Raw genomic sequence first — 27863 nt, 5'->3', positions numbered from 1 at the left:
CAGAACCCCCTCTCCACAACAGACAGACGATACGGAAAGTTCAGGCTTAAACAACACAGTCCACACGTGCACATTCACACAGAGGCCCATGCGCACTTGCAGGCACAAGCAGCACAGATGTGTGTGCAGCACAGATGGACGTATGTACCGTCCACACACCTGCTCAGCCCCCTTGGCTCCAGGTGCTTCCTGGTGGGCGCCCAGCTGTGCTCAGGGACAGGAGAAAGCCGGGGGGGGGGGGGGTGTGCCTGTGTCCTCGGCGGGAGGGTTGACGGGGGCTGGAGCGCCAATGTGCCAGCTCTCCTTGGGGAGCCTTGTTTCTGCTGCGTCCACCCCTCAGGCTGGTCCAGGCTAGGGCTTCGGTCCTCCACTCCCAGCCCTGCCCAGCAGCCTTCCCAGTGGGCCCCTCCTCCCCGGGCTCTAGACATGCGGGGACCAGTGGCTGTGGGACTATTTTAAGTCCATCTTGGCCCACCCTCCCCTGCGAGCTGGAGAGTTTGCTGCTGGCCACCTGCGGCTGCCTGTCGGCCTGGAATGCAGACTGGCAGTTGGCCGGGCGGGGGTGGGGAGGGACTGTTATAAAGCCGGTGCCGGGGCAGAGGCAGCCGTCCTCCTCGGGAGCCTGCCACAGTCCCCACCTCCGCAGCCATGTCCGCCCACCGCCTGGTGATGGTCCGGCACGGCGAGAGCACCTGGAACCAGGAGAACCGCTTCTGCGGCTGGTTCGACGCGGAGCTGAGCGAGAAGGGAGCTGAGGAGGCCCGGCGGGGCGCCCAGGCCGTCAAGGACGCCCAGATGGAGTTCGACATCTGCTACACGTCCGTGCTGAAGCGGGCCATCCGCACGCTCTGGTTCATCCTGGAGGGCACCGACCAGATGTGGCTGCCCGTGGTGCGCACCTGGCGCCTCAACGAGCGGCACTACGGAGGCCTGACCGGCCTCAACAAGGCGGAGACGGCCGCCAAGCACGGCGAGGAGCAGGTGAAGATCTGGAGGCGCTCCTTTGACATCCCGCCGCCCCCCATGGACGAGAAGCACCCCTACTACAACGTCATCAGCAAGGTCAGCCGCTCGGGGCGCCGAGGGCAGGCCCGGGGTCAGGGGCCTTGGGGAGGGGCGGCGGGTGGGGGGCCGGCGGCCGGGATGTGAGCTGCGCCCTGCACACCTCAGGAGCGCCGGTACGCAGGCCTGAAGCCTTGGGAGCTGCCCACCTGTGAGAGCCTCAAGGACACCATCGCCCGGGCCCTGCCCTTCTGGAACGAGGAGATCGTCCCCCAGATCAAGGCCGGCAAAAGGGTGCTCATTGCAGCTCACGGGAACAGCCTGCGGGGCATCGTCAAGCACCTGGAAGGTGAGGCCCCACGTGGGGCATGGGTGGGGGAGGGAGAGTGACACCGGGCCCTGAGCCTGCCCAGCTTGTGTTTCTGCAGGTGCCTGCGGCCTGGCTGGGAGCGCTCAGGCCTCAGGGCCCAGGGAGGGGTTTTCCAACGGCGCTGGACGGGGAGGGTTGGACACACCATGTAGGAGACAGCTTTGTGGGATTTTGGTTTCATTTCTGAGCATGTCCTGGGACACGGTGTCATTTCCTTTTGAAGACTGAAGGTGGAAAGGCTTCCCACTCTGACCAGGCCAGGCCCTGCACAGGGCTGAGGCCCCGGGCCCCCAGCTTCCTGGACATGAGCCCTGGGCAGGTGGGTGCTGGGGTGGCATCTTGCCCAGGCGCACGCCAGGAAAAGCAGGGCCCTCTGGCTCCAAACCCTGCTTTGCCGGGTGTCCCTGGTCCAGTCGTGTCACTTGCTGGGCCTCAGCCACCCTCTGGGGCAACACCTGGCACTGTGGCTGCTCGTGAGGGCCCAGGGCAAAGCCCCGCCCACTCAGGCAGAGGTGAGGCCACTCAGAAGGGGTGCACGGCCTGGAAACCCCAGGCTCACAGCCAGGCTCCCGACGCAGCGCATGGCGGCTCCTCCGGGCGCCCTGACAGGACCCGGCCCTCCGGAGTTTCAGGCAGTGGGACAGTCTGTCAGCCTCTGATCCTTCAAGTTTGGGCTCAAGAAGAGAGGAAGGCAGGTGGGGTGGTGGGCCGCTGCCCCATCAGACAGGCCGGCCGGAAGCCTGGCCAGCTCCTGTTCTGCCTGGGATGTCAGGTGGGCAGACACCTCAGTGGGCACTGAGCCTAGCAGTCAGGCAGACGGTGCCTCCTCGTGCCAGCATGCGGGAACCCGCTCCTCGCTTCCTGGGAGTGGAAATACCAAAGGGCGAGCTATTCCAGGCGGGAGCAGTTGGGTCGAGTTTCCTCAGAAAACACAGCCTTCCGCCTGGCAGAACCTCTGCCCGCTGTGGCCCCAGTGCCCCCTGCTGTTCCTCACCTACCCTGTCACCCACCCTGTTGGGTAGCAGCACCACTGCTCCCCTGCTCGGGAAGCCCCAGCTTAGCACTCCCCGGAAACAAATGGCTAATGTCCCAACTGAACCAAGCATCGGCCGTCTGGTCAGTCCACACTGGCTGAGACCAGGCGCTGGCCCAGGACACAGCCCTTGGTTTTGCCGGCTATTTCTGTAGCCTCTTCTCCGGTCTGCTCTGACCTTCTCAGGCACATTCTCCAGCCCTGCGGTTGGCAGGGAGGCTGTGTCTGCCGACCAGCCCTGGCTCAGAAAGGTCAGCGGCTGGTGGACAGGCCAGGAGGGTTGAGGCCGTTGGTTCCTCCCGTCCAGGGATGTCGGACCAGGCGATCATGGATCTGAACCTGCCCACGGGGATTCCCATCGTGTACGAGCTGGACCACACCCTGAAGCCCACCAAGCCCATGAAGTTCCTGGGCGACGAGGAGACCGTTCGCAAGGCCATGGAGGCTGTGGCCGCCCAGGGCAAGGCCAAGTGAAGCATCGCTCTGGCAATAAAGGCTCCTCCCCCACCTCGTGTCCACGTGCCCCGCGCTCACTCGGGGCCGAAATGCACACATGCTGTGTGGGGACCTGACCCCCATCCCTGGCCAGGAGGTGGCTCTAACAAGTTCCTGTGGGGGCTCCCAAAGCAAAAGACCCGCTTGTCACTTGGCTCCAGGCGGCTGAGTGACCTGGCCCCCTCCTTTCAGACGCTTGTCCTCTGCGGTCCACAAGTCCCCCTGCCTGCGAGTCCCCTTGTTGGGGACGTGCCCACAGATGGCCTCAAAATTGGGGACCTAACGGGGCCTCCACAATCATCTTTGTGGGAGAGAAATCAAGGCCTGCATGCAGCCTGGCCTGCCCAAAGGCACACAGGGCGGCCACCTGCCTCCACCCAGGGCACACGGAAGTAGGCCCTCCCCGTGTCACCAGGTGCCAGGCGCCTCATTGCACACACACACTCGCACACGTACACACACAGCCCCACCTGGGCACAGGCCTGTAGAGGGGACAAGGCAGGCCTCTACCCGCCCAGTGAACAGTGCAGGAGGCTCACACCTTAATCTTTTTTTGTTTTTTATTGATAAGAGAGAGAGAGAGAGAGAAACATCGGTCACATCTTAATCTTTATGCCTCGTTCAGGTGGCTGTAGCCAGCAGCCTGAGGTGCACACGCACTCTCAGACACCAGGAGGGTGGGTCTCACCCGGGGCTGGCAGGCTGTCACGGCATCAGAGCTGTGGCCTGGGTGGGCAATGCTGACTCCACGAATAGGGGGGGGTGTCTGGGACGGGGAGACGGCTGGTGTCCCCACAGGGCCAGCAGACAAGAGTTGAGCACAGATGTGTTTGCCGCTGCGCCCAGGGACTCAGGGGCCTTGTCGTCCCACCCCTGTGCCCAGAGCCAGGCAGGGGACAGAGGAGCAGGACCCAGACCAGCGTCCGCCACCAGAGCTGCCGGGACCAACTGGACATGAGCCACTGAGGTCCACGGCTCCCCCACCACCCCTCCGAGCTGCAGGGAACAGGAAAGGCAGAGGCCCCTGTGCGAGGCGGCCAGAAGCGTGTGGGAACCACCGGGTTATTGCTGCACCTGCGGCCACGCCGGAAAGAGGGGGGGCGCAGTGTCACGCCGCCACCTCCAGCAGCGAGGCCACATGGGCGGGACGAGGCACAGGCAGCCTCACTCGATGAGCTCCACGTAGTTGGCAGGGAACATGCCGAAGTGGCCGTCAGGCCCGTAGCCGCGCCACCAGCCTTCGTCGATCACCTCGATGCCCGTGATGAGGTTCTCGGGGTCGAAGGAGATCTCGGTCTCATCGGCTGAAAGGAGGGGAGGCCGGAGCTGCACTGGGAGCCCAGGCACAGCCACCGTCCAGACCCTGTGCCAGGGGCCTCTCCCCACACACCTTCCCTGGGGCCTGGCTCCGGCCCGTCCCAGCCAAAGGCTGAGATAGCACTTCCTCCAGCTCATCTGCCCGCTCCCCGAGGCCACCCCAGAGCCACCACTCAGCCACCCCCTCAGCTCCACCACGAAGCTGGACAGGGAGCACGCTGTGGTGAGGAGCTGCCAGGACCCAGGGGCCTGCTCCGCGCCCTCCTTTATCCCCCCCCCGGGGCTGCCCGAGGAGCCTGTGGTGGTAGGTCTGGCACGTACCTGCCTGGTAGTCGTACAGAGCCCGGGCACACAGCCCCTTCCCGCTCAGCCCTGGGGCGTGGTCCAGGTGCACAGAGCCAGGGTCCTGCTGCTCCCCCTGCACGGACCGGAAGGAAGTCAGGGTCCTGGCTCCCCCACGTGCTCCCCACCGGCACACGCCACACGCCACACACCACACGACTTATTGCACACGCAGCTCCACATTTAAACAAGGTGGTGAGCCCCCAGGTGTGGCTGGGAAGCTGTCTCAGGGCGCAGGCCCTCGCAGCCCTGACCCAGCTGCAGGGCACCCACCACGGGGGGCTCCTCGTAAAGGGTCTCCTGCTCTGGTGGCTCCTCGTACACGGCCTCCTCCTCCGCCTGCCCCGGGCACGCAGGGGCACTGGGCGCCAGCGGCTCACAGACACCTGCAAGAGCGGTGCAGCCGGCTCGGACCGGGGAGGGAGGACACCCCGTCTCCCCCAACCACCCCCCCGGGTGGGCGAGAGCCTTGCCTGCGCTGGGCCTGGCGGCGGCCTGCGCCCTCTCCCCGCTGGGGGGGCTCTCTGGCTGGGGCAGCTGCCTCTGCAGGAAGGGGCTCCGCAGTTTGCCTGCAAATGGACGGTGAACCGACTCACAGCGGGAGGAGAGCACAACCCTGCCCTCTCCCAGCCCTGCCCACCCACCAGGAGTGAACAGGACTCTCTCCCAGTAGCCCCCGGGGCATGTGCAGTGTGGGACAGGAGAGCAGAGTGGAGGACTAGTCCTGTGTCCTTTCGGGGCCAGAGAGGTGACTGTGTGGGTCCCTGGGACCCAGCTGACAGCCAGTGTGACCTCTGCCAGGGCTCACGGGGCCAGGGTTCCCCATCCTCTCCTCCAGGCCTGGCTCTGCAGGAGGTCAGGGCAGACGCTGTCCTCACACACAGGCGCTCCTGGCCCACTTGTCCCTGCATGCCCTCGCCTAGCCCTGCGCAGGGCAGGGCCAGGCACAGAGAAGTCTCACCTGGCTGGGGGCTGGAGGTGGGTGCGGTAGACACGGCTCTTTCCTTCTGCATGAACATCTCCCGAGGTGACTGATGACCAGGCTCCTGGGGACACGCATGGCCCCAGGGTGAGCAGGAACCGTGAGCCTGCCCGCCTCCCACAGCGCTGGGGCTCACAGCCTCCCAGGACCGGGTGAGGTGCGCCCACACATCCCAGGATCCCACCTACAGGGCAGCTCACAGTGGACAGCCTCCACCCAGTGTGGGACGGGCCCTTCAGTGTGAGCACCCCTCACCTGCTCCTCTCTGCTCCTCTCAACCACTTCCTGCTGCTCATATTTCCTGCTGGGAGGGCAGAGGGCAGCGCTGAGCCTCTGCCCTTTGACCCCGGGCAGCCCCATCGCCCCGCGGCTCACCTCTGCCTGGCCTCCTGGCCCTGCTGCTGGTAGCGCTGCTCCCGGAGGGCGGCCTCCCGCAGCTCCCGCTCCCGGCGCTCCTGCTCCAGCTGCTGCCGCTCCTGCTCCGCCCGCCGCTTCTCCTGGGCCCGCCGCTGCTCCTCCTCCTCCTGCAGGGAGTGTGTCAGCCCGACCAGCGCAGCTCTAGCCTCCTTCCCGAACCCACTAGCCCCAGGGCCATCTGTGCATCGGCACCGACAAGAACTTCGCACAGTTTTTGGTTTAACTTGTCTTTATTGTTGAAAGTATTACAGACGTGCCCCCTTAGTCCCCCGCGCTCCAGTCCCCCTGGCCTTCACCACACCACGCCTGGCCCACGTGCTTCTAGGAGCTTGTTACGAGAAAACCGGGAGAGCGCGCCGTGCTCACTCCACGCCTGGCACACACCGGACGCTCCACAGACGCCCCGATCGCCACGCCGGCAGCACTCACCTCCGCTTTGGCCCAGAAGCTGTCTTTGCCGAACCTCTTGATCTCTGACACGGCATTGGTTTTCTGGTACACGGAGCCCTGTGGGGACAGGGACAGAGTGCAGGGCCAGTCAGGATGGCACCCGGCAGGCACAGTGTCCCTGGCCCAGTGCCCGAAGGAGCCTGGACACTGCTGAGCAGGAGGTGCAGCCACACAGCAGGGCGGGTCTCTGGCTGCACCAGCCCTCTGGGTGAAACCAGGGTAGGTTGAGGGCTTACCTCTGGCCAGGGACCATTCCTAGGAGGATGGCTCCCCAGCGCAGATAGCTGACCACCTTGGCAGGGCCCACCACATCCCCATGGACCCCCACCCAGCACCAAGGCCACAGGCCCACAGGCATCTGCCCGACTAGGAGGGGCCTGCCCTGTCTGCCCCTTGTTCCCCCCATGGCGGCCACCACATGGGGCACACTGGTGCTGTGGCCTTGAGACCAGGCAGGCAGGAGGAGACAGCCCGAGGGGTCAGGTGCTGAGGCCGAGGCAGTGTCTGGTCACTGGGAATGCCCCCACCCGCGGCCCTGCCCCAACTCACCACTGGGGCCTGGGGGCCCGTGTCCTGGAAGCGGCCACTCTCCTTGTGGAATGTGTAGTTGGCGCCCGAGGCCCTGGCCACCTTCTGCATGATGCACTCAGGCTCCACGTCCTCCTCGGCCCTCGCATTGATGGTCACGTGGGCGCCCTACAGTGAGGACAGCTGCTGCAGCTCCAGGGCAGAATGCACGCCTGTCTGCAGGCTGGGACCTGTCTTGTTCGTGTGGGAGGCCCTTGTGGCCAAAGTGTGTCCTGTGGCTCAGCCTTGAGCAGATGGCTCAGACATCAGAGGGTTCTTTCTCATCAGGGACACCAGCCCTGATAGACGTGCAGAAACCAGCACACATCTCCTACATGGCCACCGACTACAGAGGAGCCAGGCTATGGCCTCTGCCTGCCACCAAACACCCAGTGACTCTCTCTTCCAGCTCCTAGCTGGAGAAATGGAGGCACAGCTGAGGCAGTGTTGACAGAACTGGAAATCAAAGTCTCAGTCTCCTTGACAGTGACCAAGGAAACACAGTCACCTGACCCTCAGAAACAAATGCGTTTGAAACCATAGAGGTTCCATTTATGACTGACACACAGACACAGATGGAAACCAGTCATGGGGGACATGTGTGGGCACTGCAATCCCCGCCTCCTCAGATCCCTGCAACATGGCCAGGTCCCATTCACAGCACTCAGGAGGCTGGCAGGAGCAAGACCTGCCAGGACCAGCTCCCGCCCACGCGGTGCTCCCGCCCCGCAGTGCTCCTCGCCGTCCTCGGCCCCGCCTCCCCTGAAGACACCCCAGGCCCTCGCTGAGCAGCCTCGGTCACACCCTGAGGCTCAGACAGAGCAGGACGTGGGCACACCTCCCTCTGGCTGTGGGTCCCATTGCACCTTCCACACACCTGGGGCCTGAGGAACAGGGGCCCTGCAGTGGCAGGCTCACCTTCAGGAAGCTGGCCATGGTGCTGACGTGGTTGGCACACACGCCCTTCCGCACATCGTTCACACCTTCGCCCGTCTGCAACACAACACGCCCAGCATGACCCGCCCGTTCCCTAGAGCCACCGCCCTCTAGGGACTTGGCGGGCTCTTGGGGCAGCTTCCACTGGGGGCACCGAACATCCTCATCCCCTCAAGTCCCGCCCTGCCCTCCCAGAGCCTCCCGGCCTCTCCGAGCCTCAGCTCCCAGGGCAGAGAACAGGTGCCTGGGGCTGCTGGCACTTCATTCTGCAGGAGCGATTCCGGGCTGGAGGGAGTGAGGGCCTCTGGGCCACAGTGAGCTAGCCCTCTGCTGTGAACCCTCTGCTCCAGGCACTTGGAGCAGGAGGGAGAGCACTTCCTCCTCACACCCAGGCGAGCCCCGAGCCCAGGTGTCACATACCCAGTTGATGAGGACAAACTTGGGCAGTCCAGAGTTGGGGTCCTTCACCCTGCAGAACGCGTACATCACCTTCCCACTGCTGAGCTCCTCCACCACCTCCTCCAGGCCCCCCTCTGCAGCAGGCACAGGAGGGTCACAGGCAGCAGGCACCCCGCCCACCTAGCACCCACCCACCAGGAAAGGAAGGTCAAGCTGCCTCCTGCATCAGAGCGAGATCCTGGTCTGAAGGGCCAGCAGGCTGATGCAGGACTGGGCTGACGAGACGCCAGTGACTTTGATCGCACTAGTGTAAACAACCCTTTGTAAAGTAGAAACGAGCCCTGGCTGGTGTGGCTCAGCAGCTGGGAGTGCCAGCCTGTGCACTGAATGGTCACATATCTGACTCCTGGTCAAAGGCATGTACCTGTGTAGCAGTTCAATCTGCAGCCCTGGTCTGGGTTTGTACAGGAGGCAACCCACCGATGGGTTTCTCTGTTTCTCCCCGTACCTCCCTCCTTTCCTGGACCTCACAAAGGGCCCTGCCCACGAGGCTGCAAAGGGCCACCTGGAGGGCTGTGAGCAGACAGACCACCCTCCAGGCTCCGCTCTGAGATGCTCACAGGAAGTGACAGGGCGGAAGGGCTGCCCGGGATGTTCTCTCTGGACCTCGAGGCCGAGGCCCACCATGTGCCAGGATTTGGCTCTCACCCGCCTTGCACACCTCCCGACTGTGAAGAGGGGCTCAACAGCTAAACTGCAGTTGTCGCCTGTGGCACCCCAGCGCCATGGGCACCCAGCGCAGGTCGCCACCACAGTGGCAGTCCTTCTAGAAAGAGGCCGTGGCCGTGGGGAAGGTGCTGGAGAGAGAGCGGACTCTCTACCAATAAACCCTCAGAACCAGCCGCTGGGGGCAAAGTTGTGCCTGGCCCAGGTCGGGGAGCTGGCCTTGGGCACACGAATCCTGGCACCTCCGGGGGCTGCAGCTCGCCCCGCTCCCTCCTTACAGACCACCCACCTACCGCATGCCAGCAGCACTTTTCCAGGTCACCCCGACCCATCAGATGGGGTGGAGGGAAAAGTACGTCTGCCTCCCCCTCCCCCCAGCCCTGGCCCTGTGAGCTCTCTCAGCTACAACACAGGGCAGCCCTGCCCAGCACCTCAGGCCGAGAGCGTGGAGGAGGGCTTCCTTTCACTTGGCAACTCCCAAAAACCCCATCCTGCCTGATCAGGGGCCAGAGAACTCCTCAGCACTGCCTGCCGAGCCCTCCTCCTCCTGGGAGGGCTGAGATACCATCGGGACTGGGGCCCTGACAGCCACTCTCCCTCCACCGCCTCACCCTCCCTCCGGGACCCCCTGGCCATACTCACCCCCGGTGCCAGCCACGCGGATGTCATTGCTGTTGCCTTCATAGGTAAAGAGAGCCCTGAAACAGAGCAGGGGGCGCTGTAGACAGCCGTGGGTGCTGTCTGCCCTCATCCCCGACAGCTCAGCACAACAGTCTCTGTGGGCCAGCACGGGCCCCACTGTGACCCACTGTGCCTGCCGGAGTGCACCTTCTCAGCTCCGAACTGCAACAACGCTGGCCTGCCTGACCACAGGGAAGATGGGAGCATCCACCCACCCTGAGGAAGCCGAGGCTACAGTGTCATGGCAGCCTCTGACACTTGCATGCGTGAAGTACCCCCTGGCTGCCAGGTGTGTGAATTTGAAGAGACAGACACCAGCACATTCCTGAACCCAAAGCATAGAGAAACAGGAAGGAAGAACTGGCACGTCTGCCCGCAGGGTGATGCAGCAGGTCTGTCTGGGTCGGGACTCCCCTCACAAAAACGTGCAGCACCAGAAACCAGAGGGGTCACGACTCGGCATGGCACCGGTCCTCAGGGGACAGGTTCCTTGTGGGGCAAGATCTAGACTAGGGGTGTCGAACTCAATCAGAGAAGGGGCCAAAATCTAAAATCCAGCCTAAATCGCGGGTCGAATGGTTTACTGAACAGTCATAAACTGTCATTGTGATGGAAACGCAGCGGAGTGCAGTGATGACAGCGCGGTGCGGGCCACATTGCAAGGCCTGGCGGGACAGATTTGGCCCGCGGGCCTTGTGTTTGACACATGTGATCTAGACCAACCAGAGTCTTCCTGATTTGGGCTTAATAACACGTGCCTCAGAGGTGTGTAGTGTAGGATATAGGGTAAATTTTACTCAATGAGGGAAATCTATGGAAGGCTCCGGAGCCAGCTGGATGGACCGTGCGCCAGGGCAAACAGTCTGAGGGAAGGAACCAAGTCAGCTCCCGCTCGGCTCCCCACAGCCTTGCGAACACCACTGAGCAGAGCTGCCTCAACCCAAGAAAGTGGAGGAAACGAAATTCGATCCAGGCCCAGTGGATCTGGTTGACAGGGAGGACAGGCTGCCAGGAAGGAACAAAGCTTCCTAGGAGAGGAGAGAGAATATGGGAGGAGAGAAACAGAGACAAAGAAGACCTGGGAGGTGGTAGACCTCCAGGAGAACATTCTGGAAGAGGCGGCTTCCCGGCCACGCAGCCACCAGCACCAACTCTGTAGCACAGCTCCAGGCCGTGCTGTGGAACAGCAAGTCAAAGGGTCTAGCACGTCCCCTCCATCGGAGAACTCCGTTCCCCCTAAGGCCACCGAAGTAAGCGGCACAGACCAGCAGCAGGGACAGCAATGGCCGCCCAGCGGGCTCTTCCAAGAAGGGACAGCAGCTCCCAGGAGCCAGGCTCCGTGTCCGCCCTGTCCTCTGGCCTCACTGCTTCCCACCTTGGGCCCCAGCCTTAGCCATTCTCGGATGTTCCAGTTCAGAGGCTCATCCCATCAGGTCCCCCTTCTTTCTGATGAACATGAACAGGGTTCCCGGCCTGCTCATGGCACATGAAGCGTGGGGCACTGACACCTTATAACCCAGCCCTTCCTTCCAAACACACATAGGACCTGCTGCTGCTGGTATGGGAACGGAGCCACAAGAAAGCCTCCGAGAGGGGCATACAGCAGCATGGGCACTGCCAGGAGGAGGAGTGCAGGAGCTGATCCAGGCTGTGATCTGGGGAGAACGACCAGGGAGAACCGAGAGCCGAGGAGCAGAGCTGACGTCCCCACAGGCCTCAGGCCTGTTCCAGGGTCCCCCAGTCTGCGAACCACGCCGGAGACCACCTCTTCTTGCTCGGATACTACTTTCCTGTCTCCCTCATTCCACCCTCCTCCCGAGCACTGATCACACCACAGCCCTGCACCCAGGACAGTCAGGGCCCACCTGCCGCTTCTGGAAGAGAGAAAGGCCACACAAAACCAGTGAGGATGCCTGGATGGGTCTGGAGAATTTGGGAAAATGGGACCAAAGCCGGGGCAGAGGCAGTGAGGAAGCCCTGCAAGAAGGCCACTGGGGAGCTAAGAACCACTTTGGGGGGGCCCTGGGATGATGTGGAAGGGGGTGCTCCCAGCAGAAGAGGCAGCCTCTGGGGAGGGACTGGCCTGCAAGTCTGAGGAAGAGAAAAAGAGGTGTATAGTGTGTTCAACGGAAGGGCCCTGGGAGTGGAGGCCAGGAGCTGGGCAGTCAGGATCTGTCAGCCAGGCTGGAGACTGGGCTTTATTTAATGAGCAACCGGAAGTCACTGTAGGGAAGCAACTTCAGCGAGTGAGAACTTGCCACACAGTATCTGTTGACAATGAGGGCAGAGGCCAGGGGCAGCCACTGGAGCCCGATGGGTGGGGGTGGGGGGGTGTTGGGGGTGAGGAGGCTGGCGAGATGGATGGGTTCTGACTGATTAGAAGAGGAAGCTTGGCACCCTCAGGGGTGGGGAAGGGGGGTAGCAGGCAGCTTTGGGGAAGAAGCTCAAGGAAAGGCTGAAACATGGGAGGGATGATGCAGTTCAGAGGGATCCCTGAACTGCATCATCTCCAAAGCAGGGACAGTCGCTGAGAAGACTGAGGACAGAGACTTGGAAGGCCCATAGGACACCGAGAGTCCTTTAGGTAAATGAGACAGGGCTGCACCCGAGCGCAAAGGAGCAAAGCCCTAACCAGGAAGACCGGCGAGGGCTGCAGTCAGGCTGTGTGAAGCCACTTTGCTGGGCACCAGGTGGGGCAGCGAGGAGGAAGCAGCACGTGACAGGTGGAGACCGGTCCAGCAGCACGGCTACACCCAGCGGGCCTCCCCGAAGAGGGGCCTCTTAGCCGCCGCAGCTGGCGTTCTAACCGGATCAACCCAGAACCAGCCCGGGGGGCTGCCCAGTCACCCAGAGCCTCGGATCAGGCTTCCAGGGGCCATGAAGCCCCAGCCTCAGGAGTAGCCGCCTCGCAGAGGAAGTCACCGGAGGTGGAGGGTGGGGGGTGAGGGGTGGGGATGGAGGGTGAGCAGGGTGGCAGCAGCACCGACAAGCAGTCCTCTCCCCTGGGCTCGCACAGGAAGGGTCTCCTTGCAGAAAGGGCGGTGCTGACACCTACGTGCACAGAGCAGGGACCCAACCCCCGACCTCCCTGTTTGACGCCTTCGAGCAGGGCTCCGGTCCCGCCGGGCCGCCGGCCGCTCTCGGAGGCCGGTCGGGGACTCAGCATTTGCAAGAAGCCGGGCGTGGCTTCCGCTTTCTCAGGGGCTGGGAGGTCCCGGCTGCAAAGCAGAACCCGGCGCAGCCCCGAGCGCAGCCAGCGCGGAGTCCGGCCGGAGAGCCAGGCCGAGGGGAGGGGAGGGAGGCTGGGGAGAACCAGGCGCACGCAGCGGGCTCGGGCCGGACCACCTCCGGGCGCGGCGCAGGTGCGGGTGCCCAGGTGAGCCCTCCCGCCCGCGCGGCTCCGCCCCGGCTCCCGCCCCGGCCCGGCCCTGCGCCCACCAGTCGGTCGGGGACTTCTCGGCGACCACGCGCGCGTAGGCCTCCTGCAGCGCCGGCCCGTTCCGGCTCAGGTTCGCAGCCATGGCCCGGCTCGTCCCAGCGCCGCCGCTTCCGGGCCCGCCCCGCCCCCGCGGCCGGAAGCCCGCCCATCCCGCTGGAAAGCCCCACCCCAGCGGGGAAGTGGGCGGGGCCGCGCGACTCTGGGGGCGCGGCCCCACTTCCTAACAGCGTGTGTGTGTGTGGGGGGGGGGGGGGGGGGGTGGGGGGGGTGTTAACACTTCTACGTGGGCACTTGGGGGGCGGCGGGGGGGGGGGGGGGACAGGCATTCAGACCAAAGCAACCAATCATAAAGGGTAGCTGTGTGTTCAAAGTATGCATCCACAGAAACACAGTGACTATGAAACTCATTTCCTAAAACCACCAGGATTGCATCTGTTCTGGCCCCACGTGGCCTCAGTACTACAGAGCTAGAGAAATGGAACCATTGCCCTAAAAAGAAACCGAGTTTATGCCGCATGGGAAGTGGAGGCCAGTGAACAAATGCCTAACAGCTTGAGAGATGAAGAAAACCTCACTGAGTCCCTGTGGGTTTGAACAGAGGCAGGAGGAGGGCAAACTGCAGACCTGGCCTTGGTCTGGGACTCAGGCCTTCTGGGGGCAGTGGCTGCAGGGCCTCCTCTTTTAGGGCTGAGTGCAGCCACCATCCAGGACAAGATGGCTCATAGGAGGGTGAAGGCCCTCCCACCACCTACCCTCTTGCCTTGAGGGTCTCTTGCTTCTCAGGTCTTGCCTGAAGCCTCAGACCAGCTTCCTGCTGTCAAGTGTGGGCTCCCAGGAGCCAGCAGAAACCACAAGGAGGAACAGGACATACAGGCAGTGGGGGAAATCACAACTTTGCTGCCATTTTAACCCCAAAATGTCAGCAAACTATCAGTCCTTCCTGCTTCAGAATGAAGGCCTTCACTGCTGGGCACCTGACTCGGATGCAGAAATGGCCACACAAACCCTTGCCCTGAAGAAGGTGGGGAGTGGAGGTCTGGGAGAAGGGGTGAAAGGAAGGGGACATTTTAAGAAGACTTAAGAAGCTGCTATATAGTCTGATAGATTTTGCAGATTCTTTATAGTTCTATGATTTTATTATTAAAAGCCTGTCAACAGGGAGAAACCTGGGTGGTAGGGACAGCGAGGCCAGCACTCCTGCCGTCATGGGCGCTGGCTGCCTTCCCTCCACTTCCAGAGGATCCGCATTCATGACTAGGTCTAATCCAGGCCCAGCCTTGTCCAGCACCGCTGGGGAGGAAGTGTGTGCTACAGTGATAAAAGGCACAGGAAGGAGGGTCTGGGGGCAGGAGAGACCAGGGGGTCCATGCTGATCTTGAGGCTTCCTTGCCTCCCTTTGGGTACCACAGGCAGACCTCCGGCCAGGAGGCCTACTTAAGGAAACTCTTTCTTGAATTTCACAGACAGAAACCTGCCCCCTTAAACATCTGCAGTGAGGTGGTGGGACAGTTTCAGCTCTGAGCTGTGAGGCCGGGGATGTTTGCATCAACACTTTATCCCTGGTCAGGAGGTTGTGACCTTTTGCCATATTCTTTTGAGTTCCTGGAGCCTGACAGAGGATCACAATCTCAGCGCTATCCCCCAAACCGAGGTGCTTCCAGCCATAGTTAATAGTCACTTGTTCACGGTGGATTGATTGCTTAAGGTCATGTATCTCCCTGATGTCTCTGGTCCACAGAGGAAAAAAAGCTACATTACCTCCCAGTTGGCTTTCTGGATCTGCTGTCCAGTTGCCTACCTGGATCACACCTTGGAAATGGGATGTCTGCACACAGGGGTTACATGGGAGCTCCACAGCAGCAATTTGCACTTGGGATCCTAAAGGGCTGATTTCACTTTCTCCACCATGTCTCCAATGGAGACAGCAGGTGAGGGGAATTTTGAAGGGACTCAGGAAATTCACCAGCTTCTGGGAGTCCTATTACACTGTTACATGCCTGCAGAACTCCGGGCCTGAGGTCTGTCTGTGGTACCCAAAGGGAGGCAAGGAAGCCTCAAGATCAGCATGGACCCCCAGTCTCAACACCAGATCGGGCTGGGATTTCCCCTCTGATCCTGACTTCTGAAACATGCACCTGCCCCACTTCCTGTGCTTATGACACTTGGCTAAGGTGCAGTGACCACTGTCTGATAGCCTTCTCTGGGGTCATGCTAATTTCATTTTCCTGTCTATGAAGATTTTACATTTTTTAAAATATATTTTTTACATAGAGGAAAGGAGAGGGAGAGTTAGAAACACTGATGAGAAACATTGATCGGCTGCCTCCTGCACACCCCCCACTGGGGATGTGTCCGCAACCAAGGTGTGTGCCCTTGACTGGAATTGAACCTGGGACCCTTCAGTCTGCAGGCTGACGCTCTATCCACTGAGCCAGACCGATTTCGGTAGATTTAACATTTTGTTTTAAGCAAAGACCAAAGGGGTGGCAGAGACAAAAATTAAAAAGGCAATCTTCACCATGGTTACAGGGCCCTGGTCCCCCCAAAGTAGCTTATGGTATCAGATGTGGTTCTGAATGGTGACCCCCCCTAAAGGAAATGCAGAAGGGCCCAGATTGCTGCTCAGGGAGCCTCAGCAATGAAGCTGTGTGACAACTGGGGAGCTCCTGGAGCAGGCTCACCTCCTGCCGTCACCTTTCCTCCATCCCACCAGCCTGCAGAGGCCCCACCTGGCCATTTGGGGGCGGAATTTCATGCTTCATCCCCTGCTTCTACTCACCCAAGGTACTTCTATGGCTGTCCTGGACGGGACCACTTAGAAAATACTAGGTCAGATTTGATTTTAGAAATTTGAAACCCTTCAAATTTCCTCTCTTCTCAGGAGGTTTAATTAGAACACTCCACCTGCCCTTCTATCTAATCTCAAAGCTCTGAACTCTAACAGAACCCTTAAAATGTGTTACCCCAGAAACTATGAGGTGTTCAGCCACTCAACAGGCTGCTGTAATTCAAAGTTCCAAAGAACCTGCTACAAGTTTCCATATTTTATGTTTTGCCTGGAAAAAAAGGTAGGTTCAACTGTCAGTTATCATTTCGGGTTATGCATGAATTACATTTTATTTACATTTAAAAGTCTCTTCCTGCCCCTGTGCTCTGGTCTGTGGGTGGCACACACTGGACTTAGTGTAGGCTCCATGGAGGGAGGGAGGTGGTGAAAAACCTCTTCCCATGGAAAGGCGAAACCCCAGTCTCTCTAGGTCTTACTTCTGAAGACAGTCATCTGGGTGTTCTGTGCTTCCTACCCCGACATTGTTTGCTGCTTCTCGGTGTGAGGGACAATTCCCAATTCCCTGGAGCCTCAGGGATGAGCTGAGACTCCTTGGGATGTTGTCTATGGCAGACAGGTTGTGAGGAAAGCCTGCCCACTCTGGCCTGGATGCCCAGGTTGGCACTGAGTCCGGAAGGTCAGGGCCAGGCTGTGTGGTGCCATGGCCCATGATGCCACCATGAGTGGGCAGAGTAGGGAGGTAACAGCACACTGTCCCCCAGGAGTCCAGCAGTGAGTCAGGTGGAGGGACTGATTCCAGGTAGCGAGGAGGCTGCAGATCTAACGGTGACGACTGCTTTAGCATCAGGATGGATGAGACGGTGTCAAAGCCACGATAACTGAGTGGCAGCAACATGCTGCGCCTGGAGAGGGTGGGACCCTTTTGCTCGGGGAAGAGATGGCACCCTATGGGAGGCTCAGCCAGGGGCTCAGCTTCTCTTGAGCAGTGTCCCCTGTGCAACCTCCAAGGCACTCACATAGCGTATTTTTGTGTCCACTCTCTCGCCAGTTTGTTGTATCTGGAAGAAAAAAGCAGAGGAATGATGTGCTTATTCAAAATGGCCACTTCATTCAATGTCGAGGAGAGAACAGAACTAATGCAGGGCACTGCTGCTGGCAAACATGGAGGACTATGGAGTGGAACAAAGCTGCCTGGAACGAGGCTATGGCATAGAGCCTCCTCACGTGGGGAGTCCTGATGCTCTCCATAACCGCCTGTTGTGGAAGATGTGGCAATGCACCGGCCATCTCTCTTCCTCTCTCCTGTCCCACAACCCGATGAGGAGGATCAGGAAAGGGGCTGCCCGGTCAGAGTGCAGGAGGCAGGCCTTGGAGCCTGGCCACCAGAGAGTGAGTCGTGCCTGCCATACTGCAGGCTTGGTGCCCATGGAAGGATATGTAAGTACATGGCATGTACGTTTATTCTCATAATCATTATGAGATCTAGTGCCTTGGGGTTGTAAGACAGATTTTTAGAGGGCAATGAAAAAAAAACCACTTTTGGTATTTCTAAAGTATCTCATAAGTGTTAAAATAAGTAAATGCAGTTTGTAATCTAGTCAATTAAAAATGTCTTTGTAATTCTGGAAAACTTAATGAGGGAAATAATGATATCTATCGGGTCTAGTAATAATTAATGTCGTTTTTAAACATTCGTTTAAAATCTTGCTTGGCGTTGACTTGTATTGACATAACCTTCAAACACGTGGTATCTACAGAACGTGTGAAGTGCAATTAACAAGTTTTGCTTGAAAAAGTTTGTGTTTGGTTTGGTTTTTGTTGCAAAACTAGGGCTAAGAAGATGGCGGATGAAGAGCATATTCGGCACTGCATGCTTCACGAGTTCCAATTAGGAAGAAAAGCAAGTGAGGCTGCAAAAAACATCTGTAGTGCTCTTGGTCAAGATGCAGTTAGCGCCAGAAAATGCCAGCGTTGGTTTGAGAGATTTCGCGAAGTTAGCGCCAGAAAATGCCAGCGTTGGTTTGAGAAATTTTTAGTTAGATGACAAGAGTGGTCGAGGCCGTGTGTCCAATTTTGATCAAGAAGCTCTTCAAGCTCTTTTGGTGCAAAATCCTCAAATTACCCAACAAGAGCCTGCGACAACTTTAAATTGTTCACAAAAAACAATTTCCAATCAATTGCGTGCACTTGGCAAAGTCCAAAAGTTTGGAAAATGGGTTCCTCATGAGTTGACCGACAACAACCGTAATCAAAGAGTCACAATTTGCAGTTCGCTCCTCTCTCGTCAAAACCGTTTGCCATTTTTAGAGCAAATTGTTACCAGAGATGAAAAATGGGTGCTGTATGTTAATTTGAAAAGACGGCCTCAATGGTTGGACAAAAATGAGGCTCCGCAGCCCACGCCAAAACCTGACTTGCATGCGAAAAAAGTGATGTTGTGTGTTTGGTGGAATTTTAAAGGAATTCTTCATTATGAACTTTTACCATCTAACCAAACCATTACAAGTGCAGTGTATAGTGCCCAATTGGAAAGGTTAGCCCAAGCTTTAAGAGAAAAAGAACCCGCGCTGATTAATCGGAAGGGCGTAATTCTTCACCACGATAACGCACGACCGCATACTGCAAGAATCACTGCTGAAAAACTGCGCCAGTTGGAATGGGAAGTTCTCCCTCAACCTGCATATTCTCCTGATATTGCCCCTTCTGATTACCATTTGTTTCGTTCTTTGCAAAACTGTCTTCTTGGAAAAAAATTTAATAATGAAGAATGCCTCAAAAATGCATTGACCAAATTTTTTGCATCAAAATCACAAGAATTTTACAACAGAGGGATTAAAATGCTTCCTGAGCGTTGGGCACAAGTAGTAGAAAACAACGGCAACTATATTGTTGATTAAGTTTTGTTGTATTGTTTAAATAAATTTGATTTTAAAAAGTACTAGAAAACGACATTAATTATTACTAGACCTAATATAAAGCTTTCAAGATTAATGTAAGTTGAAAGAAATCACATTCCATTCTAATCTCTTCAGAACTGATAAAGACTCACTGGAGACATTTTTAAAAAGAGCCAGCAATCATCCCACCCTCCTACCTTCACACCGTGCACTGCTCACAGGCCAGGCTCCTAAGGCCAGGGCCTCACCAGGCTGGCCCTTTCTCAGCAGACTGTCAATGCCAGAGGTTTTCCCATGGGGACGTGAGGGCCCAGTCCTTTCCTCTATCTGCTTCCCTCAAAGACACCTCCCAGACTACAGTGCACTTGATTACGCTAGTCTAATGGGTGCAGTTCTACAACTCTGGGTTTGGTCATCAGTGCTTAAACAGAGTTGAGAAGGCAAGGATATACAGTGGAGTAAAGACTGTCATGTTCTGGGCTGCAAACCTTGCACAGCTTCTCCGCTGCCTGGAGGCAAGATGCCTTGGGACAGAGGGAGGTAGAGTAGGTCACCAAACAATGGGTCGGTTGGAGTTGGAGGGAGGTGGTGGTTCACACTCCGGCCAAGTGTGTCCAGGCGTTGCACCTGTGCCCCAAGTTTCTTGGAAACCGCTGAACTAGTTTTTGTAATCTTTGGATTGTCATTGTAACTGTCCTAACTCCCTTTTGTGGATTCTGAGTATAAATTTGCTGTAACACCTGTCGTCTGCACTGCAGTTCAGCCTTTGCCACGGTGAAGTCCTGCAACTGGAGGCGTTGTCCAGCTTAATAAAGGCTCGTAAATTTTGATATCTGTCTCTGGTGGTCATCTCTTGGGGGTTACCCCACAACAGTCTCTTCCAGAAGTGGTTTTGGCAAAAATGGACAGATACATGCAAAAAAACCCCATGAAACTAGACCACTTTCTTATACAATATACAAAAATAAACTCAAAATAGATTAAAGACTTAAATGTTAGACTAAAACTATAAAACTCCAAGAAGAAAACAAATGGGAGTATATCAGTGAAGGAAACCATCAACAAAACAAAAAAGTAACCTACTGAATGGGAGAAGATATTTGCTAATGCTACATTAAAATAAGGAACTGGGACAACTTAACACCAAGACACCAAACAATCTAATTCAAAAATGGACTTATTCAGAAGCCCTGAATAGACATTCTCCAAAGAGGAATTCAGATGGCCAATAGACATGAAAAAATGCTCAACATCACTAATCACCAGGGAAATACAAACTAAAACCACAATAAAATTTTGGCTCACACCTGTCAGAATGGCTACCAATAATAATCAATAAAAAGGGCTGGCAAGGATGTGGGGAAAGGGAACCCTCATGCATCGTTGGTAGGACTGCAGATTGGTGCAGCCACTATGGAAGAGCATGAGGTTCCTCAAAACTATAAACATAGAGCTACCATATGATCCAGCAATTCCACTTCTGTGTATTAGTATTGAAAATACCAACTCAAGAGGAGATTTGGCCTAAACCGGTTTAGCTCAGTGGATAGAGCATCGGCCTGTGGACTGAAAGGTCCTGGGTTCAATTCCAGTCAAGGGCATGTATCTTGGTTGTGGGCACATCCCCAGTGGGGAGTGTGCAAGAGGCAGCTGATCAATGATTCTCTCTCATCGATGTTTCTAACTCTCTATCCCTTCCTCTTCCTCTCTGTAAAACAAAAAAAATTCAATAAAATATATTTTAAATAAATAAATAAATAAATAAATAAGAGATTTGCATCTCTATGCTCACGGTAGCATCTATATATATAGAAAATCCAGCAACTGAATGCTGTAATGACTGCAATGACCAATTACTATGATACCCATGGTGGCCCGTGAACCCAGCCTGATAGTGTGGGGTCAGGGGTCAATCTCCTGCAGCCCCTGATTAAGCCCAGATTGGGACAGACTGGCCAGCTAACCTCCTACCATCTCCTCCTCCCAACAGGCCCAGCCCCGATCTGCCCTGATCTGGACCAGGCCAGCTGACCCTACCCATGCACGAATTTGTGCACTGGGCCTCTATTTAGTTATTAGAGCAAGATATGGAAGCAACCTAAGTATCCATCAATAGATGCCTGGATAAAGAAGGTGTGGTACGTATAAGGAAATATTACTCATCCATAAAAAATAATGAAATCTAGCCATTTGTGACAACATGGATGGACCTGGAGGGTATTACACTAAGTGAATAAGTCAAAGAAAGACAAATTCCAAATAATCTCAGTTATAAGAGGAATCTAAAAAAAAAAAAAAATGAAATAGGGCTGGCCATGAGGGTGACACACTGCTGACTACTGAGCCTCAATCAGAACGCCTCCACCTTACCCTGGCATATCTGAGAAGCCACTGTCCTATGCTATCAAGTTTAGAATGCAATCCAGCATTTTCTTGTCAGATTCTTCTGAGATCATTCTTGGCTGACCATGACTCGGCTGACCTCAAGGACAGGCTGGGCATCAAGAGTTTAGGGTGGACCTGTTCTGGGTGGGAAGGGCATGTCCTCCCCTTTCTCCATTAAAATTAAAGTGTTAGCTTTAAAACCTCTTAAAAAAAAAAAAAGTTTAGGGTGTTGTGGCAGCAGCTGATGAGCTACCAAGGAGGGTGACCTGCTTTTATCTCCTCCCTTTTCTCAGAGCCAAACGGAATGTTCATGAGAGAGTCAGGAGTCTGAGCAAAGGGACACCCCCTGCACCCCCACATGCCCTGGGCAGGGCAGAAAGACGTCTGAGGGAACCTGGTCTGCTAGGAGGCACCAGGTCATGGTGGGTACCGCTGAGGCCCAAAGGAGCCCGAAGAGGACGCGTACTTCTCTCGGTTGGCCTTGTAGGTGTGAGCTATCTCTGGCACCAGAGGGTCGTCAGGGTTGGGCTCGCAGAGCAGGGAGCAGATGGATAAGAGCACTGGGAAGAGAAGAGGAGCTGGGTCAGCCTTGAGGCTGCCTGGTTGCCTGGATCTGGTGAGCCCCCCAACTCAAACTTTCTTCCGTCTGAATTATTCTGCTTGGCACCCCAAAAGTCATGAAAGGATTTGCTCTGCTCATCTATCAGCTGAACCGAGCTGTCCCAGACACAGCTGCTCCAGGGAGGGCCCAGTTGCCACAGATTTTTGGTGTGTATTCCCAGGGGCCTGTTTGCTAATCAGGATATGGGAACTCGGAACATTCTGGAATGGGAGTGGGGTGGCAGATTTCCTTCTGTATTCACCATTCAGCTTGAAAACCTGGCCCTCCAGCTGCCCATGCCTCCCCTCCCCTCCCTTCAGCTGCCTGTCAGGCTCTGCTGCCCTCTTTGCCTCACACCCCTCAGCTTATTTCTTGGGCTCTGGGACCCTGTTTCTCTCTGTCTGATTTTTTTTTTTTTTACCATCCCACCCACTCCAGTGATAGGACACTCATATCGTTTACATTCAGGTTCCGAAGGAATATCTGCATTTCTGAAGCCCCCTGTAGACTGGTTTCTATAACCTCATGTAGGCAACTGAACTCTGTGGACTTGGTCGGGGTGGGAACTGCATCTCCCAATTCCTCCACTAGGAGCTGTGGGAAGCTGCCTGCTGTCTCTGAGCCTCAGTCTCAACCCAGGGATGTGGGGGCGGAAGGGCTGCTGTGAGAGCCACAAGCGTGGGACAGGACCTGTGAGGTTACCTTCCGACACTGTCAGTGATGGAGACCAGTGGGACTGCAGGACGTCGAGACAGATGCTGCCGTTGCTGTGGATGTTGGGGTGGTAAATTTTGGTCGTGAAAGCAACCTGCAGAGACAAGACCTCAAGTGAGACAGGCCACAGGAATGCTCTAGACAGCGTCTGTCTGGAACATGGACCGAGGCAGGAAGAAGAAGCCGATGCTGGCTACACGGTCCTGGGTGAGCTGGGTCCCCACCTTGAACCCTGACAGGACTCAGGTGGGACAGCCGAAGGAAGTCCTAACTCATTCATTTTGATTTGGGGACTGACCCACTTCCCCCAAAGCAGTGAGTGGGCTCTGAGGAGCGACAAGAAGGATGGCAGCCACACTAGAAGTTTCCTAGGTAAGGGGCTTAGGCACCAGTTCTTTTAATCCTTACAAGATGATATGCTTTTATTGATTTTTAGAAAGGGAGGGGAGGAAGAGAGAGAAAGAGAGAGGCATTGATGTGAGAAAGATCGACTGGTTGCCTCCTGCACACACCCTGACCAGGACTGGGTATGGAGCCTGCAACTGAGGTTTGTGCCCTTGAACAGAATCAAGGCTGGCACCCTTCAGTCTTCGAACTGATGCTCTATCCATTGAGCCAAACCGGCTATGGCACCAAGGTTCTAATTTTAAAATAATCAATCTACCAGCTGTGCAGTCAGAAACATAAACAATCTATAATGTGAACCCACACACATTGCTGTGACTGCCCCTGTCCTGGTGGCTCTACCATGAGCACCCAAAACGCACCTCTTCTCCCCAGATTCATGTGCCCACTGCCATTGCCTCCACCCCATTGGCCTCCACCTCAGCGAACAACTCCTTGGGCCCTTCTGGCCGCCTCCCCACCCTGTGGCCCCTGACCTGCTCAGGACGAGCTTCTTGGCACTGGCCACCAGACAGGACTGTTCCCGTAAGAGGCAGGGCTCCTCTGAGTTGGGCTCTACCTGGTGAGTAATGAGCTCCCCTACTGGGCCAGGGTGTGGAGAGGACCCTCCCGCCTTCTCCCTCTGGCTGGTGGCGCGGTCCTCCCTCCGAGGCCTCGTGGCTGGGATGGTGTGTGTGCAGGGAGGTGACTTCCTGGCCCACTGACACTCAGGTCTGAGCCCACAGAGTATGAGCAGCATTCTTGGGCTCCCCTACAGAAACCAGTAGCAACCCCCTTCCCCGCCTGACCCGTTTTCACAGCCCAAACATCCCAGCTCTGTGTCCACTGTCCCTGGGGCAGGGCTGAGGACTCCTGGCTGAGATTGAGAGGGACTGCAGAGAAGGGCCAGATGTAGCTACAATCAGACAGAGCACTGCCCCCATGGTCCAGGGTCTCAGGTTTGGGCTGTGACTGTGCAGCTTGCTGCACCACTGACCAGAAGGGCCCCTTCATTACACTCTGACCCAGCCTCACCTTTGGGGGTTTGAACGGATAATCTGTGGGAAAGTGGATGTTCAGGAAGAAAATGCCTCCTTGGTAAGGACTGTCATTCTGGAAAGATGAGACAGGCAGTTAGTGCGCACAGAAGCAAGCGGCAAGGGAGGAAGCATAGAGGTGGCGCTCAGCAGCAACTACCTACCGGGCCGGTGATGGTGGCCTGCCAGCAGAACCCTGCCAAGAAAAAGAAGTGGATGTCAGAGACCCCCCCAAAGTGTTTACTCGACCCCAGGGGCCCCCAGATTCCCAGGAGCTCTGTGTTCACAGTTAGTGGTTATCACCAGGGAAGCTTATCAGTGACCACGACTGATAAATGGACTGCCCACATGGCAAGGCTCCTGTGACCCAGAGCTGGAAAGGAATACTCACAATCATCTCCCACAGGTCTTGCGGACCACTGGGCAGGAGGATCCCTCTGCAGGTCACTCAATTCCTAGAACACAAGGAGCGGCTCAGAGCTGTGTGCGGGGGGCTGTCTGCACCCACATCCCTGGGCCAGCAGTGCCTCCTCCAGGGGAAGGACGTCCAGGCCCCGGGAACGATTGACCTGGCAATGAGAACAAGAGACCGAAAGGTCTGCTTGTGGTTGTGAAGACACTTGTCAAGTGTGTGTCAGCATTTTCCATTTTGTAAGTTGGAAACAAATATGAAGAAGCTAAGCTGCCTACCAAGATCACCGAGCTGAGAGGGCAGCGCAAGGAGCTGTGTGTGTGTGCCTCACCCTCAAGCCTACCCTCGCTCACGTGCAGGTGAAGGCAGGGTTTTAGCTCTGAGCTCCCAAGGTAATGCACAGAAGCCTTCAGCCCAGAGGAGATGCTCAGTGAAGGACTGGGCTCCTGCACTTCCATCTGGCTCCCCTCCCACCTGACCCACCATGGGGTATGGCAAGGCTCAAGGCTCTGGTGAGAGACTAAGACCACGAGTCAGTCTGACTGATGCAGCCGCCCGTGTACCTGCAGAGAATTGGGAGTTACACGACAGCTAGATTAACAATCCCGTTTTCCTGGCCTAGCATGAGCATCAAAGCCCAAGCTTCTGGACAGTGATTCTCAAACTGAGCTTGCATGTCCGTGCACGTGTCCTAACCTTCTCTGTCCTCCCAGGTTCCAGATCTGGGCGATCCGAGGAGTTTCCAGTAGGCTCTAACGCCCAGGAAGGCAGAGACCCAGGTCCAGCAGGTTGCAAGGGGACACCCCAGGTCTGGAGAACATGCACAAAGCTCGCACCTGATTGGTGACACTCCTACCTGAACAAGCCTAAAAATAAGCCCAAACACCAAGACCCTCCTGACTCCTGATGTCTGGGGCATGCTGACCATTCTAGTCCCCCCACTCCACACTCTGGCTCTCCTGCCACCTGTGTCTACTCCTCCGCCCTTCCTATACTGGCTACACAGGAGTGTTTACACCACAGTGACCAGCAAGCACTACACCATCCAGCCACACTTCATCCTAGAGGGTTGGTTGTAAACACATCCCGGCTCTCAAGCTTACAGCACGCTCAGCGCCCACACCGCCACTGCCAAGGAGAGAGAAGCTGGCTGTCAGAGGACAACCCTGGAGAGACCAGGGAAGGGCCGAACGCAGGCCCAGCTTCCTATCCCCCCACCTCGCCACGTCCCCCGAGAATGCAGACCCTCTCTGGTGGTGTGGGTAACAGTTACTGGGACCTAATGATTCTTTAAAGACCGCGTCTTTTTTTTTTTTTTAATTATAATATATTGATTTCAGAGACGAAGGAAGATGAAGAGATTGAAACATCAATGATGAGAGAATCGTTGACTGGCTGCCTCCTGCACGACCCCTACTGGGGATCGCGCCCACAACCCGAGCATGTTCCTTTGGTATGCAACCCGGGACCCTTTCGTCCGCAGGCCTAGGCTCTAGCCACGGAGCCACACCAGCCAGGGCAAGACCACGAGTCTTGATGAAGTCCAACAGCATCGAGGAGCGTCAGCTGCTAACTGGCATTTAAAGGAAGAACAATGTGATTTCAGAAAAACAATCCCTCACGTTCCCGCGCTTCCCTAACAGGTGCGGGCCGGCCTTGTTTGGTTCGGCCCCACGCGCCATGCCCGCCCTTATTTTTAAAATTCATTGATGGAGAAGGAGAGAGGAGAAGGAAGGGAACGTGGGGTTGTCGTCCGCTGATCTGTGCGCTGCTGGTTGGTATGTACGTGCCCTGAGCGGCTCCAACCGCAATCGAGGCGCCCGGGGACCTCGCACCAACGGCGCTACCGGCCCGGCCTGCGCGCGCCGCCCAGGCGGCGGTTCGCTCCCTCCGGGCAGGTGTCACCGCGCTCGGTGCCCTTCCGACCCGTCCACTCGGACCAACGACCCGCGGGCGAGTGGGCGCTTGGGACTCGCAAGGAGCCCGAGGACCAAAGGGCTCCTTACCTTCTTGATCCGCTTCAGAGCCATCCTCTCCCCGCTGCTGGGGACCAGGCTGCTGCCGGTCCAGGGCGGCCAGAGGCTGCCCGCTGCCGGCTCCGCCGCCGCGCAGCGCCGCTAGGGGAACGGCCGCCTGCGCGTGCGCGCCGCGGGGCACTGTGGGCCGGCGTGCGGCGGCGCGGGGAGCGAGCGGCGCGGTCCGGAGGCCCGGATGTCGCCGGGAGGGGGCGCTCCAGGCCAGCAGCGAGCGCGCAGCCTGGCTCGCGGCCCCGCGCGGCTTCCGGGCGCCTCCCCGGCGGCCGCTAGCGGCTCTCAGCCCCGCTGGGAACGTGTCTGTAAGTATTCCACCTCCGTGTGGGCGGCAGGGCTTCACCGCCTTTCCCCGGGACACCGGCACGGCAGCGGGGCCGCGGCGCTGAGATGAGCTCCAGCTGAGCCAGTCAGTCAGGGTTGTTTGTTTTTGATATCCCGCATATGAGTGAAATCATCCTTTCGTTCTGACTTATTTCACTTACGTAGCTTGATACTCACGATCTAGCCCTGTTGTCACAAATGGCAGGATCCCATCTTTTTTATGCTAAGGGGTGTAGTCCATGGCACCACGTCTTCATCCAGTCATCAGGTGAAGGATACTTAGGTGCTGCCCAGGCCCTGGCCATTGTGACTAACGCTGCAGTGAACCTAGAGATGCATCTTTATAAATGTTTTCACAACGTTTTCTGGTTAGATCCCCGGAAGAGGAATTGCTGGGTGGCTCTATTCTTCATATTCGTATAGCTTCCTTTTGGTTAATGTTTGCATGGGATCTCTTTTTCCATTCTTTTACTCCCTACCTTTTTCTATCATTAGATCTTTAGTGAGTTTCTTTAGAGTGTAGACTGTATATGTTCAAATTATTTTTAAATATATTTTTTTATTGATTTCAGAGAGAACGAAAGAGGGAGCGAGAGATAGAAACATCATTGATGAGAGAGAATCATTGATCGGTTGTCTGCTGCACGCCCCCTAATGGGGACCAAACCTACAACCTGGGCTTGTGCCCTGGACTGGAATTGAACCCCAGAACTCTGCAGCCCACAGGCCGCCGCTCTACCTATTGAGCCAAACCAGCTAGGGCTTGAATCATTTTTTTAAAATCCATTCTGTCAATCACTGCCTTTTGATTAGTTTAATCCATTTACATTGAAATAATTACTGATGAGAAGGAATTACTGCCATTTTGCTGTTTTTTAAAAAATGTCCTTCTAGCTCTGCTGATGTGACTCAGAGGTTGAATGTCAATCTATGAACCAGGAGGTTATGGCTTGATTCCTGGTCAGTGCATATGCCGGGTTGCCGGCTGGATCCCTAGTGTGCGGGCGTGCAGGAGGCAGCCGATCCATGATTCTCTCTCATCATGGATGATTCTCTCCCTCTCCCTTCCTCTCTGCAATCAATTAAGAAGAAAAAGTTCTTCCACTTACAACCAGAACCAAAGTCCCTCCCTCCC

At 56.8% G+C, this 27863-nt stretch overlaps 3 protein-coding genes across 10 annotated transcripts; 1 reads left to right on the top strand and 2 right to left on the bottom strand.

The window, feature by feature from the left end:
- Positions 1-593: 593 nt before the first annotated feature.
- On the top strand, positions 594-2912 carry PGAM2 (phosphoglycerate mutase 2). The gene is made up of 3 exons (XM_036436297.2): positions 594-1062; positions 1171-1351; positions 2713-2912. Exons 1-3 carry the CDS (start codon positions 649-651, stop codon positions 2877-2879), a joined length of 762 nt encoding a protein of 253 aa, XP_036292190.1. The 5' UTR covers positions 594-648; the 3' UTR covers positions 2880-2912.
- Positions 2913-3913: 1001 nt separating this feature from the next.
- Positions 3914-13310, bottom strand: DBNL (drebrin like). Of its 3 annotated transcripts, none has more exons than XM_036436290.2 (13): positions 13156-13310; positions 9679-9734; positions 8332-8444; positions 7894-7968; positions 6958-7104; positions 6388-6465; positions 5917-6065; positions 5797-5845; positions 5521-5605; positions 5033-5128; positions 4833-4945; positions 4539-4635; positions 3914-4204 (listed from the first exon to the last, which is right to left on the bottom strand). In XM_036436290.2, the coding sequence occupies exons 1-13, from the start codon at positions 13236-13238 to the stop codon at positions 4065-4067; spliced, it is 1281 nt and encodes a 426-aa protein (XP_036292183.1). In that variant the 5' UTR covers positions 13239-13310; the 3' UTR covers positions 3914-4064. The 3 variants fall into 3 exon arrangements, with proteins under 3 accessions (XP_036292183.1, XP_036292184.1, XP_036292185.1); XM_036436291.2 differs by having other exon boundaries at positions 5797-5842; XM_036436292.2 differs by lacking the exon at positions 4539-4635.
- Positions 13311-16237: 2927 nt separating this feature from the next.
- UBE2D4 (ubiquitin conjugating enzyme E2 D4 (putative)) lies at positions 16238-26535 on the bottom strand. Of its 6 annotated transcripts, XM_045581105.1 has the most exons (8): positions 26381-26511; positions 25071-25184; positions 24354-24417; positions 24127-24158; positions 23961-24038; positions 22530-22635; positions 21693-21786; positions 16238-17002 (listed from the first exon to the last, which is right to left on the bottom strand). In XM_045581105.1, the coding sequence occupies exons 1-8, from the start codon at positions 26402-26404 to the stop codon at positions 16957-16959; spliced, it is 558 nt and encodes a 185-aa protein (XP_045437061.1). In that variant the 5' UTR covers positions 26405-26511; the 3' UTR covers positions 16238-16956. The 6 variants fall into 6 exon arrangements, with proteins under 6 accessions (XP_045437061.1, XP_036292197.1, XP_045437062.1 ...); XM_036436304.2 differs by lacking the exon at positions 25071-25184 and having other exon boundaries at positions 26381-26535; XM_045581106.1 differs by lacking the exon at positions 21693-21786 and having other exon boundaries at positions 26381-26517.
- Between the last annotated feature and the right edge of the window lie 1328 nt (positions 26536-27863).

The sequence above is a fragment of the Pipistrellus kuhlii genome, unplaced genomic scaffold (genome assembly GCF_014108245.1).
Source record: "Pipistrellus kuhlii isolate mPipKuh1 unplaced genomic scaffold, mPipKuh1.p scaffold_m20_p_133, whole genome shotgun sequence".
NCBI lineage: Eukaryota > Metazoa > Chordata > Mammalia > Chiroptera > Vespertilionidae > Pipistrellus > Pipistrellus kuhlii.
This window is presented reverse-complemented; position numbering and strand designations above follow the sequence as displayed.

Excerpts from the sequence above, each read along its gene's own strand:
- PGAM2 (XM_036436297.2), top strand. The coding sequence starts at position 649 with ATGTCCGCCCACCGCCTGGTGATGGTCCGGCACGGCGAGAGCACCTGG. Across the intron at positions 1,063-1,170 it reads ACTACAACGTCATCAGCAAG|GAGCGCCGGTACGCAGGCCT; the intron begins GTCAGCCGCTCG and ends TGCACACCTCAG. Across the intron at positions 1,352-2,712 it reads CATCGTCAAGCACCTGGAAG|GGATGTCGGACCAGGCGATC; the intron begins GTGAGGCCCCAC and ends CCTCCCGTCCAG.
- DBNL (XM_036436290.2), bottom strand. The coding sequence starts at position 13,238 with ATGGCTGCGAACCTGAGCCGGAACGGGCCGGCGCTGCAGGAGGCCTAC. Across the intron at positions 9,735-13,155 it reads GAGAAGTCCCCGACCGACTG|GGCTCTCTTTACCTATGAAG; the intron begins GTGGGCGCAGGG and ends GCTCTGTTTCAG. Across the intron at positions 4,636-4,832 it reads TTTACGAGGAGCCCCCCGTG|GGGGAGCAGCAGGACCCTGG; the intron begins GTGGGTGCCCTG and ends CGGTCCGTGCAG.
- UBE2D4 (XM_045581105.1), bottom strand. The coding sequence starts at position 26,404 with ATGGCTCTGAAGCGGATCAAGAAG. Across the intron at positions 24,039-24,126 it reads AGGCCACCATCACCGGCCCG|AATGACAGTCCTTACCAAGG; the intron begins GTAGGTAGTTGC and ends TCATCTTTCCAG. Across the intron at positions 17,003-21,692 it reads TACAAGGCCAACCGAGAGAA|ATACAACAAACTGGCGAGAG; the intron begins GTACGCGTCCTC and ends TTTTTCTTCCAG.